We start from the raw sequence: 13,255 nt of genomic DNA on the forward strand, positions 1-13,255 counted from the left end.
TGTATGCGGGCCGGGGATGTGCAGCCCGCTGTCAGCGCCCAGCCTGCCGCGGGTCTCGCACGGCTCCGGCGGGAGGAAGCGCAGCCCTGAGCTGCCCGGGCAGCTCCCGTGTTACACTGAGAGAAGCGCTCGGATGGGACTCGGAGTGCTCGTAGTGAAAAAAAAGAATCATCAGGGAAGTGAGCGGCGAGGGAGCAGCAGCTGCCGGGCGCTGCCGGGGCTTATCAGCACTTGCACACTGCGGTGCCGGCCAGGGGAAAGTTTGCCCGGAGGCAACCGGCGGCGGAGCGAACTACGGGGAAAGGGGGGGGAGCAAGAAAAGAGGGGGGACAGCGGAGTGAGCGCAGCGCACGCCCGAGCAGGGGGAGCCGCCGGGAGCCGGGGCAGGCGAAGCGGCACCAGGAAGGGGAGTCTCGGCGGTGTGTACCGGTACTCACAGCTGGGCGATGGCGCCCTGGGAGATGACGGCGTTGTCGGAGAAGTAGGGGATCATCGCTCCCCGCCGCGGCGGCCGCCCTGCCCCGCGGCATCGGCACCGCCGCTCTGCCCCGCGCCCGCCGCGCCGCCCCCGCCGCGCAGGCGCGGCCCGAGGGCGGGACCAGGAAAGGCCCCACCCCCTGCCCCGCCCACACCGCACGTGGCGGCGCGGGGAAAGGGAGGGGACACGCGGGACCGGGACACGCGGGACCGGGATGGATCAGGGACACACGGATCAGCGACAGGCGGGACCGGGCACATGGAGCACGGAGAGGCGGACGGTCCGCCCCGCTCACGGACCGGGGTTCAGCTGCCGGTTCCCCCGGCGGGCGGCAGCAAGGGACGGGGCACAGCACCGCGCGCGGGTGCGCCCAGCTTTTCCTTTCCCTTCCCTTTTCACTTCCCCTTTTCCCCCCTCCTTTTTTCTCCCTCAGATCTAGCCAGCGATGCTGCACGCCCTGCAACCGGGTTTGATGCAGCACATCAAACGATGTTTTGCAAAAGGCAGGCAGCGACAACTCGGCTGCTTAGGAAACGACCTTAATTTCTCTCCTGCAGGAGACGGGGGGAAGAGTTCTTGGCAGTAACTTTCATATGCAGAGACGCGACAACTTGCTTTCTGCCAAAGGAGAAGAGAAGCAGCTGCCTTTCAGTGCTGTTTAATCTTTAGCTCCATCGCCCCTCGAGAAAAGGAAGAAAGGAAGTTATTTAGAACGAAAGTCTTGTCGTTTGGCTGCTGGGGATTACAGTGCGAGGGAAACTTAATACGGTTTTCCACAGGGGAGAGCCGGGGGCAGCTCGATCCCACCCTGCACTGCCCATCCCGGACCGGCATTCTCCAGCCCTTACACCCAGCAAGCAGAGCGGGCGAACAACCAAGGAGCCTTGGATTAGAAGCAAGCTCAGTTTTGTGTTTCCATAGGAATGCATGACATCCCGGCACAGAGGAACACGATATACCAGTCTTAAGTCATCTGCTCTAGGTGGCACATGCCCAGCAAGGAGGCACAAGTGAGCTGGCAGGAGAAGATGTGAGTTTAAACACAACTACTTGTTAATGACATCTACTCAAGAGCAAAAAATACCAAGGCATCAACTGCAGAGCTGCCCCTGTGATCTGGAAGCAGAGCTGGAAGCCAAAAGCTTCATCAGCTTTATTTCCAATTATTAACTAAAAGTTTCAGAGAACCAGAGAGAGGTTGAAAAAAACCAACACAGTGTGATGGCAGCTGCTTCAGGTCTTGATAGGAGACTTGACATGAACAAGAGGAACCTTGTCTGAAAGGTCTTGACCATCTCCACTTCAGGGATGGGCAGAGAAAAGGGCAAAGCAGTGGAATTTGTGATTCTGCAAGTTTTGCTAGGGTATTGTTTGGTTGCAATAATTTAAGCAATGTCATCCTATATAGCCAAGAGTGCAGCTCTGGTAATGGTGCCTCACAGCTGTAAAGAAAATGCAGTGCCAGCTTGCTGCAATGCCAAAAAAAGTCATTTTGTTAGGCAGAAATGAAGTCAGTTGCAAGAAGCAATGGAAAAATCAGGACTAAGAAATGGAGGGTAACTCAATCCTTCCAGAGGTCAAGAGACTGGCAAGAACCTCATATTCAGTAGTAACACATACCACACATTCACAGACTGAAAAACAAGCCCAGAACTTCTGTACAATTCTAATTAATAACTTTAGGGCTTTATTCAAGCATTGTAGAAGACTAAATGTACTTAGATACTGTCCAGACACGTCAGATTTCTTACACTTAACTACCATTACAAGGCAAGCCTTTAAAACCTGCTGAAAACTAGTGCAGTGATTAACTACAAGCAGCTACTCATAACATATGGATAATAGATTTGTAAATAAATTAGATCTGGATTAATACAGTCATGCTCTGCATCTCCATATGCCAGGGAACCAAGTGATGACAGAAATAATCCATTTGTTTTCTTTTTGAACCTTTAGAGAACAGAAATAGGAAATCCTCAAATAAATTTGTATCTTGAAATCTGCACTAACAAAAACTATTTGAAAACTATTTGAACTTGGGTTTGTTGCCATAAAGATTAAAACCCCAGCCGAAAGTGGCACTGCTTTCAGGTACATGTTAGTGAGATTAGCATTTCAGTTCCCACTGTCCATTTGTGGAAACTCAGAGAATCATTAAGGTTGGAAAAGACCTCCAAGATCAAATCAAATCTTTGACCCATCACCACGTTGTCAACTAGACAACATCAATAAATGCTGTGTTATTTTCATATTTTGCTTTTAACATCAGACTTAAGGAACAACTCTATTTCTTTGTCAAAGCTGCTCCTATGTTTAGACACGAGTAAAAGTTTAGACCCAGTAAACTGATCTCTCAGCATGCAGGAGCAAGGAGCAGGCAGAACGAAAGAGATGCACGAGATGGAGTTTAGGCAGCAAGTCACAAGACAGCCAAGAAACTGCTCCTGGCTGGAAGCAGGTGCACTCTGCTGGGACAAATACACAAAGAATTTAAAGTGCACAAAATTGCAGTGATGACAGGTAGCAGCGTAAATCACCGTGCTGCAACAGAGCATGTGAGCAGAGCCATTAATCACTGCATGACAGGAGGTAAATACGCCTGTCTGGGGTCTCAAGTGCTGCCCAGCCCAGTGCACCAAATGACACTTTGCTGCAGGGCAAAGGGCACTGCTTGTCTGAGTTCTGCTCAGCATTTCCCACTCCCCAGGAGGCCCCAGGAGAAGCGGGGCAGGCAGCAAACCCCGCAAGGCACCGTGACACCACAAGCCTGTGGGGCAGCAGGACCCATTTAACCTTTGAACACCACACAAATTAATAAACTGGAGTTATATACAGCACGTGAGACACACTGTAAAAACACCCATCCCCAAACCTTTGCTACACTAAGGCAGCAGCTAGAACCAGCTATGGTAGCACAATGGAAAAAAAAAACCAAATAGTATGAAGGATGTCTGAGCAAGCACTTCAGGAGGGGGGAGCAGAGGGAATGCTACCAGAGCTGCCTCTGGAAAGAAGTTTCAGGGGCTGGAAGGAGAACATGCATGCACAAATCTCTCATATTGACTTGTAGTGTTCAGTCTGGCAGACGAGGCTGACAACATATTGTTTATTCATACAGTCATCATTTTCCCTGGTGTCTGCATTGCAAAACTCCACAACCACAGCAGCTTGCACAGTACCTTCAGCAGTTTTTGATTTCACACTGGTGTAACAGAGTAATCCTGTGTCCTACACAGGACTAGCACTTGCTAATAGGCTTCTCCTAGTCCAGCCCAGGCCCTGGTGCACAGGTCAGAATGGCACTGGCATGCCCAGATTTGACACTTGCAGGAGGCATGCTCAGAGCTGGACACCCAGTCGTGTCAGTACACATAGTCCACATGCAAACAGGGCATTCATCAAGCTTCTGTTTCCATCCAAGATCAACAGCTTCAGGCTGAATTGCTGCTTCTTGTCAGACCACACAAAGGTGTGGGTGTCATCGTGTTCCACCCACTCCAATCCCACAGGGGCTTGCTGAGTGTCTGCTCACGTGTTAACACGATTAAATCTGCAGCATGATTGTCTTATTAGGCATCTTCAATTTTTAGTCTACACTAAGGGGCATCTGATGACCTCTTTTCATTTTATAGTACACCTACCAGTGAGACTTTCTCTGGTCCCTTCAGTTTCTCTCTTTTTGAAGAACCCTAATGAACACAATATACTGTCATAGTCTCTCTAACTCCAGTGGGTTCCAAGGGTTGGGTATTATTAAGCCCGTTTGGACTGAAGTCCAGGTACTCTGCAAATGCAAGGAATGTTCTGTTCCTACAAACATGGAAAGTACTACAGCTGTAACACTGGTCATGTTCAAGGTAAAGGGGACAGTGGGAGGCTGTCACACAAGAATTTTGCCCTCATTATTATCAGTATCACAGAAAAGACAATACAGAACCCAGACCCATGTTTTCAGGGGATTATGAAAAAAACCTCGTGAAACTGCTGTGACAAACAAACCTCCCCCTCACCCCCAGCACATCCTCTCCCTGCCGAGCGATGTGCCACGGCCGTGTCTGCTCAGCCACCTTTACTGCACATGTGGAAAGTTTATTCTGTACTGTTCAACAGCTGTTTCCGGTGATATTTACGAAAAGTCACCGAGTTTTGAAAACAACACGTCCCTGCCCACAGCCGAGCAGGGGAGTCTCGCACAGGCACCGCCGGGGAGCAGAGGTAGCAAGTTCATTTCCGTGTGCAGAGGTGGGGCCAAGTCCTTTTTTGTTCTCACCGGCAGCTAGCTCAGTCTTTGTCCACAAAGGCAGCTGTGTCTGCATCAGCTCTAGTGGGAAAAGAGTCCTAAGGGGTAGCCTTGTAAAATTTGCTGCCACACTGAGCTCTTTGAGGGTCAAAGGACCTGATGACCCTGCATTTTTGGTGGGAAGTCATCCTTTTACTGTGAGGATATGTGGCTTTAAGCACTGAACAGAGTCGACAGATGAGTGTGAGTGGATTAAGGGTCCAAATTGATGATTTATTTGGGAAGAGCCTTAAATTAGTGCAGCAAACCTGTAAATAGGTAGAAACTGACTGGCTGAGAGCAGCACTCATCTCCTACTGCTGCCTCCACTCCTCAGAGGAGAAGCTGATCTGTCAGAGGCCTTCTGGATGGTTCTGGCATGGGAGACAAAACCTTCTGCATTCTGCAGTCCTATTTATCAGGAAAACATGAACGATTTCAGTAGCAGCCATCATAAACAAGCCAATGCACGCAGGGCAGATAGAGTACAGCACAGACACAAAGCTTTCCCAGTGATAACAGACATACCACCCACCAAGGCAGGGCTTACATACACCAGCTGGATTACACACAGCCAGGGAAACTTAACCAAGTAATTATAAAGGAGCCCATATCTAGTTAAAACAAAACCAAACCAAACAAAAACCAAAAAAGAAAGGAAAAAAAAAAAAAAAAAAGGCAGGGGGAGGCAGGAACAGGGAAAGCACGCAAAACTGTACTTTAATCCTGAAGAACCAGTCAGAACAGGAAGCCACATTCTAAATTTGGTTATTTAAGCTGTCAAAGAGTATTTCTGTTTCCAGTTCTTGAGCAAAGAAATCAGCCAAGTACAGGGGTAGGGAGATAAGCATCACTGAAAGAACAAACCCCTGCTTTTAAAGCCCTTTGGTCAGCTGCCCATCATGATCGATGATTAGGCTGCCTAGTTGAGAATTCAACACCTGTTTTGCAATATTATCAGTTCATTAAACCCTTCCCTCACCAGGCCCACATCCAATCACTGTACAGTTTACTTATCATTAAATCTTCGAGGGTCTGACACAGAGAGGTCAATGCCCAATTACACCTTTTTTACAGAGCCTGAAGCTAAGATGACTGAAGGGACCCGAGCAGGAAAAGGGACACAAGAAGCAATGTCTGCTCTCAACAAGCAACACCAGTGTAGGTAATGTATTATTTCAGTGACCTGTGGAAAGATCTAAATCCTCCCAACTGTCAAACCATCCACTCAGTTTTATAAAGGAATGTTTTCCAGGCAAAGACACCAAAGAGCTGAACAGCAATGAGTCCAGAAACCCTGGCTCAGATTACCAAAATACATTTAAGTGTCTGAAATCCACGAAATGCTGAAAACTCTGAAGATTCACGTTTAACTTTGAAGTCTTGTGATGGTGTCTCACCAGGAAAGAGAATTTCAGTTTCTATTCTAAAGGAATAGAGAAATCCTTTAGCTTAGAGCACCTGGTTCATGCTCAGGAGGAGACAGAAGCACGTATGGAATCCTTAAGGCACCTCCTGGTCAGCCCCTCCTCTGTGACCCTCTGAAGGAGCACAAGTGTGTGGGAGCAGCTGTTCTGGACTCTGGACCCTTTTGGTAGCTGAAGGATCTGACCCACCTTCATTCCTTTTACTTCCCAGCTTGTCCTTGCCCTGTTCCTCATTCTCCTCCATTCACACGCTTAGAATGACAAATTCAAAACCACTTTTCATATGCATTCAGATTTTGAGCTAGCTCCCTGTGTTTACCTGGTAATTTGGCAGTGCAACGATATTACTCTGCTTGATCCTTCAGCCTGAAGATCACACCTGAAATCATCTCACACATTATTGTGATCCACAGGTATGTCATCAGACTGGACTGAACATGTTGCAACCACAAACACAGACCTTGCAGTGAACCAGCCCTGCAGGTACCTGTTACTAATCTAATAAACCCAAATTTTACTGCCAGTTCAATACCTTTGCTCACATTTTGGTGATAAAAGAACTGGTATTCAAAAATGATGGCCACTGTAATGAATCTGGCCCACAGAACTTTTTCTGGTGGTCAGCAGAGCTGGCAAATGACCTGAACTGTTCTTTATCTCAGCATTACACTCTTGCCAAGCAGCTATAGTAAATGCCAGAGAGAGGCTGAGCTGTCACTGAAAGGAAAGACAGAAAGATGAATTCAGGAAACACATTCCGAAGATAAGGTTCATGCTACAAGAGCTTAGTAATCTCCAGCACGGATAAACACACGTTTTCCTGTAGAGCACACACAGAGCCCCATCTTACTCAAGATGGAGTTAACAAACTGTCTTGCACACCCAATAAAGATCCAGCTACTGTTCAAGTACCAACAGAGTAATTGTTTGGCAGCTGCAGCAGCAAGCAAAGGCAGCACAAGGAAGGTTTAGTTGCCAGAACTCAGCACACGGCTTTTGGAAGTGTCTCTTGTAACACCAGAGAGGTTTTAAGGATAACCAGGAGGGGCAGGAGCCTGCCACAGGAGCACCAAATGGTGATGACACACATCTCCAAAAGTCACAGCAGTCACAGGATGCTGCAGATCCCCACAGCTCAGTGTGGAGTGTGAATGAGCCTTTGGGAGTGCAGTCAATTCAGTATCACACGATCACCCCCCATTTCTCACAGGGACTAACACATATTGTACAAAAGGTCTCAGTTTAAAAATCAAACACCTTGGTTTACAGTTTATTGAGCTGCTGCCCTGTAGAAGAAAGCACATGCACCTATTCCACTTACTCTTTGAAAAGCAACTTTTATATTGCTATAAACCATCAGTTCCTGCATCAGACTCTGGTCTTCTGCTCCTAAAACAAAGGTATTTACTCACAGCTTGAGACCTTGAGGCAACTTGGCACATCCAACAGTTATCATGGCAATAATCTGATTTGCTTTCCTTCCCAGTTCACTCCTGGAAGGAACTATTTTGACTAAAAAAAAGACAAACCAGAAGGTAACCATACTTGTGCTGCAGAAAGTGTGGGATTTTTTTTCTTTTTAAATTATAATTTAACACCACACTCTTGCCTCCACTTGAAGAGGGGAGGACAAGCACTTTCTGAGAACATTTTCAGGTAACAAGTTTCAGATTTCAAGCAGGATGTAACCACTTTCTGTGGCACCTGAAGGGAACGACAGGCTCCTCAGCTTTACCTGAGCAAACGGACTTCGGTCTGACCCACTGCCAGGCCATAAAAGTTCAAAGAATCCCTCTGAAGTCCCTGGCAGCCTCACTAGGCAATACAGCTCACCCAATTTTATATGCTCAGTTACTGAGCAGCCTCAAATGCTGCATTTCAGCAACCAGAGCAGTTTCAAGGCACACAGAAGTGGTAAAATCATGATGGTGTGGAAATAGAGGCACCATTTAAAACATAAAACCCAAAAAGCAAGCAGCAGATCCTGACAGCAAATCCAATGCAGCTGCAGCACTGCTGCTGTCCCGGGCCCAGAGATGTCGTTTGTCAGCAAAACAAAGATGCTGAATCCTTGCAACCTTGGCACAGAGCACACAAAACCTGAATGTCAATACCTCAGCCGGTGTAAACACAACTCACAGCTCAATACATGTGCATTTTAGGTAAATTTTAACAACCTCGGGATGCTGCAAAGAGCTCATTAACACAGATGCTCCATTAAGAGTGTATTCAGTGTGGCAGCAGCATGTCTGGGGACAGGAGGGATGTGCAGGCCAGTTTAGCTCCACAACCTCCAGACAGCCTAATAAAAATGTCAGAACATAGCTATGAAGGTAATAAATGTAATAAACAGATTGTTCAGGACATCTGCCTATGCAGCACTGTCTTGGTTGCACTAGCCAAGAGTGACAGGGACTGGCTCGACCAGGGACTCCAGAGCAAGAGCCTGGATGTGTGTCAGGGCTTTGGGGATCTCACCTATAAACTGCATGAATGGTCACTGCTACAGCTGGACACAGAGCAGGGCTTGGGTGTGAGAAAAAAATATTGCAGAAGCCAAGCTGGTTTCACCTATTTGCTCAGCTTCAGGTATTGGCAGCATTAACTTGCTGGGGTTTTTAATAATGGATAGAAATATTTGTAGAAGTCAGATCTATGTTCACTATACCCAAGTACTTTCCTCAGTAGGAAAACAATCATTCCTCTTTGCATCAACACAAAAGAGTTCGACAGGAAATGCCATTTCAAGCACCTTTCAAGGATTACTGCAAAGCACACAGGAACTCTCTTTCTGCACTCTGATAGCTCTTTCCATCTTTTGGACAAAAGTTCAAGCAGATTCTGCTAATTCCCAAAGCAGAAAGCTCCTCAGTCCATGATGGTGCTGTCGAGTGCAGACTTGTCAGGTCATTTGAATGCTCTGTAGAGCAGGTTTATGTTTAAACAGCATTTTCACACAGTTCTCCCTTCTCTGTGAGACCCAGTCCAGGCAATCACAGACCTCTGTGGTGTTAGATTCAAAAAGCACAGGTCAGCAAACAGACAGATCATTTTGTTTAACTATGGTGATCACTTACAAGTTTAAGCTTCTGTGTAATTTACTTCTCTGCCTCTTTGGGGGGCATTTTAGTCTGCTGCTCTTCCTAGTCTCTGCTCAACAAACACTGTCCCTCCATGCTGTCCTGCTGCCAGGCTTTCCTGCATGTTCCCCTCACCTCAGTATATATCCCATACCTCATCAAGGAGGAAAGATAAACAGCAGAAACCTAACACAAGAAGCTATCTGGATTTTGCTAACCACAGGATTAGCAGTGCTGTTGAGCTGGATCTGAGTGTGACATTTCTTCTGAGACAGCAATCCCCAGGCTCTGCAGAGACCTGGGACACAGGAATGGAAACAAAGGCTCTACCCAATGATTGTCAAGACTGACCAGTGCAAAAATCTTCTGACACCAAACAAGTCCATGTGCTTATGCTTAGGACTTCATTAACTCCCTTGCAAGCATTAACACCTTTGTGCACCAGGATCCTATTTAATAACCTTTGAAAAGTTATTTTATTTATGCAAACACACATTTAGTCCTAGCACAGCAGTACTCCTGGCTTCAGTGTCCAGTTACCAGGATGAGTTTGGACATGCCTGATGCCTGACACGCTGAGGTAGCACATGAACACATTTTCCAGGACCGCAGGAGACAAAAGGTCTCCTCAGCAGAAGAATTTTACTAACAGCAAAAAAAATCACACTCCAAACACTGATCACTGCCTGGAGCTGCAGCCAGGTCACCTGAATGAAGCCTCAGGAAAAGTGGGCCCTGCCCAGGCAGGCAGTGAGGAATGTCAGGCTACTGCAGAGCACTACCTGAATGACATTGCAGCTGGAAACACATTTTTCCTTTTAAGCCAAACTCAGTCTGTAGCCTTTTTACTGCCTGGACTTTTAATAGCTGCTACTTGCTATGTTCTTGTGAAAACTGGGGATTAGATATACTCAGGAACTGTTTATGGACATCTGCTGCTCCTCCACAGCAGGACTCCAGGTTCACTACTTACCCCATTTGACTCTATTATTTTTATCCTACTGTAATCAAACACATTTAACACCCACCCCCTTGTTTTTCCCCAGAAGGAGTTTGGTTTTAGTTAGCTCTGTGACCCCAGTAACAGGAGTCACAGAGCTCAGATCACCACATCAACAGCAGGTTGTCATTTCCTACCCCAAGAAGTTATTTCAAATATATTAAAAAAATGCTTATTTCAGACCTAACCTACAATGGTTGCTAAGTGCCCACAACAATTAAATACCTCCCATCCCTTCCAATACATTATGTATACTGAGATCAAGTCATGAGTTGATCTTGTGACTGCTGGAAGGCCAAGAGTAAAATGAAAAATTGGAGTTTAGCTGAGTTCAATTTGAGCCTTCGGGAATTGTGCTTTCCAGCTTTCCTCTCACTCATGAAAGCTGTAAAATGAAGAAACAGCAATTCTTAAATCATCATTTAGGGCCTGAAGTAAACAGGGCAGTCACCTTCCCTGAGCCACAGAATCACAGAACTACAGTGAAATCATGGCAATGTGCAACCAGGACAGCTTTTTCTTTTGCAGATTTATCCAAGTTGGCCCCAAAACACAAAGCCCAGATCTTGTTCAAGTATTTTAAATGCTAGATATTATGGCTTCTGTTGCTACCTACTCACACAAACACCATTAAGCAAAGAACCGTAACAGCCAGAGAGCTCATAAAGGGAGAACCATTTCACCTTCACTTCCCCTTTACTCCCTCTGGAGGGAATCTGAAGCCTTTCACAAAATCTGGCTGCAACATTTTAAGCCAAGAAAGTGTTCCTGCCATTGGAGAAGTCACCTGATATATACAATTTTTGCTTTTATTAGGTTCAGCTGAAATAATTTTTTTGATGGCTTAGAGGAAAGGAGATAAAGCTTACAGCACCCCAAGAAGTCTTAGCCTGCAGACTACACCTACATTGTAAAAATCACCATTACTTGTCACCATTCAATCAGCAGAGTTTCAATGTTTATTTTTTAGCAAATAACATTTACCAAAAAAAGTTCTTCCTGAGGCAACTGAAATCAGCGTTTACAAGAGGTGAGCACCTCCCAGCAAAACAATCCCAATTAAACAAATAAATCCCTGCAAATTCTCAGTATCTCCTAATTTTGGAACATAAATTTGACTACCTGCATCAGCAGCAAATATCCACAAATCCACTGATTGTGCTATTTAAGCAGCAGGTGCCTGTATGGATCAGGATCACCCTAGATGGCAACAGGGGCTTTTTAACCAGAGAACAAGAGTTTATTAGTCCGGTTATGCCTCTCAGAATACTCTGATGGTGGACTAAATCCTGAGAAGCAACACAGGACACTGGAGGGAGCTACAGAAACAGCAGTTTGGAGAATATATACACTGACATCTTTGCCAACTGTCCCCCATATTTATTTTTTAGTGTGCAGCCTGACTCTTCCCATTTCCTGCTGCAGCAAACCCTTTACTAGAACCCATTTTTCAGTAAAGCTCATTAAAGACGGTTGTGCAACATCAACAACAGGCAGCAAGTGATGTGTGTTTGCAGGACATGCCAGAGGAACAGCAAAAGCCCTGTGGAACATTCCACACAGCCAGGCATCCTCGAGGACTCCTGTGAGTGACAATCTTACCTTCTGGGCTGGGACCGGCATTCTTCTTCCCCGCTGTCTGCCTCCTGCATACATAAGGAAAGGAGAAAAACATTAATATCTTTTAATACATGCAGAAAGCAAAGGCTTGCATTTCACTGGTTTGATTGTGTAAGGCAAGGGGAACTCTCCCTGCTCCTGCATGCAGCTGTCACTAGAGAGGAACTCACTTTCTGCTCAGCTGTCACTTCATGTTCTCTCAAAAGCCTTTTAAAAACTCAATGTTACAGGAATTTTTGCCCCTGCAGGATTTTGCATGCTTTTGCATGGACTTCCAGTGACCCCTGCCAAATATGGCAGGCCAAGAGCCAAACACATAGTTCACTTCTGAGCAAAAATCTCTGAGTTTTTATTACCTTTATGGAGATCATATTAATTCATAGTCCAGTCAGCATTCAAGTGTAAAAATCCACAAAACCAGCATGTAATAAACCTGACAAATCAGACTGAGTGAGCACAGATATGACCAGAATGGAGAAATTTGACATAGTACGCTGCTTTAGATGAGATATTAATATGCACAATCTCTAATGTGCTGTGGAATTTTACTAGGCCTACCTACTACAGCCCAAAGCAATACCTCAGCAGAGAGATCTCAGCAATTAATTCTGCTTCACAGTACATTTATATACACCCTGCCAGGCACTGGAGATAGGGTACAGAATCTGTTGTATCAGTGAGAACTTACTATGTTTGTGCAGGTCCACAGGGAAAAAGCATTTTAAAACATACCAAGGGTTTTGTCAGGGCAGGGGCATCCCATGAAAATCAGAGTTCAGACAGAGAAAGGAAAAAGATAATTTTGTTCTTGATGAACTGGGCTTCCCTCCTTCAGCTCTCCTTTGGCAATCCTGCCAGAACATAAGTTCCAATTGAGTTCCCTGTGGGTTTACAAGAAGTTGACTTGGGGGAGCAAGAGAAAGAGGTCAGAAGGGAGGGGAATATGTTTCATTACATGTAGAATTGCTAAAGACATGACGGGGTTTTTGAATAAAAAGTGTGTATTTAACTAGAGAACAAGTTCCTCAAACTCCACAGTAAGGCAAAACAACTGAAAGAGCCCTTGAAATCTCGTTTGTACTGCTCAGGAACTCAAGCTATGCAAACATTTTTAGTATTATAATGAACAGCCATTTCTACCTGCCAAGAAAAATCCTTGTCACAGCAATTGGCAAGCCTGGTGTGCCATAGCCAAAAGTCCCACAAATGACAGGAGAAGATCCTGAAATATGTAGATCATTATCTTATTTCCCCTCAAAATTCAACCCTAAGGAGCTCAGTGTGGAGGAGGCCAGACATGGCCCAATTAATCACCATCTGTCTCTGCTGAAACTCTTACATCTCTTTGATACCAGACATAGATGTAAGCAG

General features: G+C 45.9%; 1 protein-coding gene and 1 long non-coding RNA gene across 5 annotated transcripts in view; one reads left to right on the forward strand and one right to left on the reverse strand.

Annotated features, from left to right (window-relative positions):
- Positions 1-13,255, reverse strand: part of SSH2 (slingshot protein phosphatase 2) — a 90,028-nt gene that overhangs the window by 50,386 nt on the left and 26,387 nt on the right. For 2 of the 4 annotated variants that reach the window (XM_059865725.1, XM_059865727.1), the window contains exon 2: positions 11,867-11,910. In XM_059865725.1, coding sequence (XP_059721708.1) covers positions 11,867-11,910 — 44 coding nt within the window. Of the gene's footprint in view, positions 1-437; positions 559-11,866; positions 11,911-13,255 lie in introns of those variants that run through there. The other 2 variants (XM_059865728.1, XM_059865726.1) reach the window with 1 other exon arrangement.
- LOC132337303 (uncharacterized) lies at positions 705-2,351 on the forward strand. The gene is made up of 2 exons (XR_009489148.1): positions 705-842; positions 1,036-2,351. It is a non-coding gene; the product is annotated as an uncharacterized LOC132337303 (long non-coding RNA).

Source organism: Haemorhous mexicanus, chromosome 22 (assembly GCF_027477595.1).
Source record: "Haemorhous mexicanus isolate bHaeMex1 chromosome 22, bHaeMex1.pri, whole genome shotgun sequence".
Lineage (NCBI taxonomy): Eukaryota > Metazoa > Chordata > Aves > Passeriformes > Fringillidae > Haemorhous > Haemorhous mexicanus.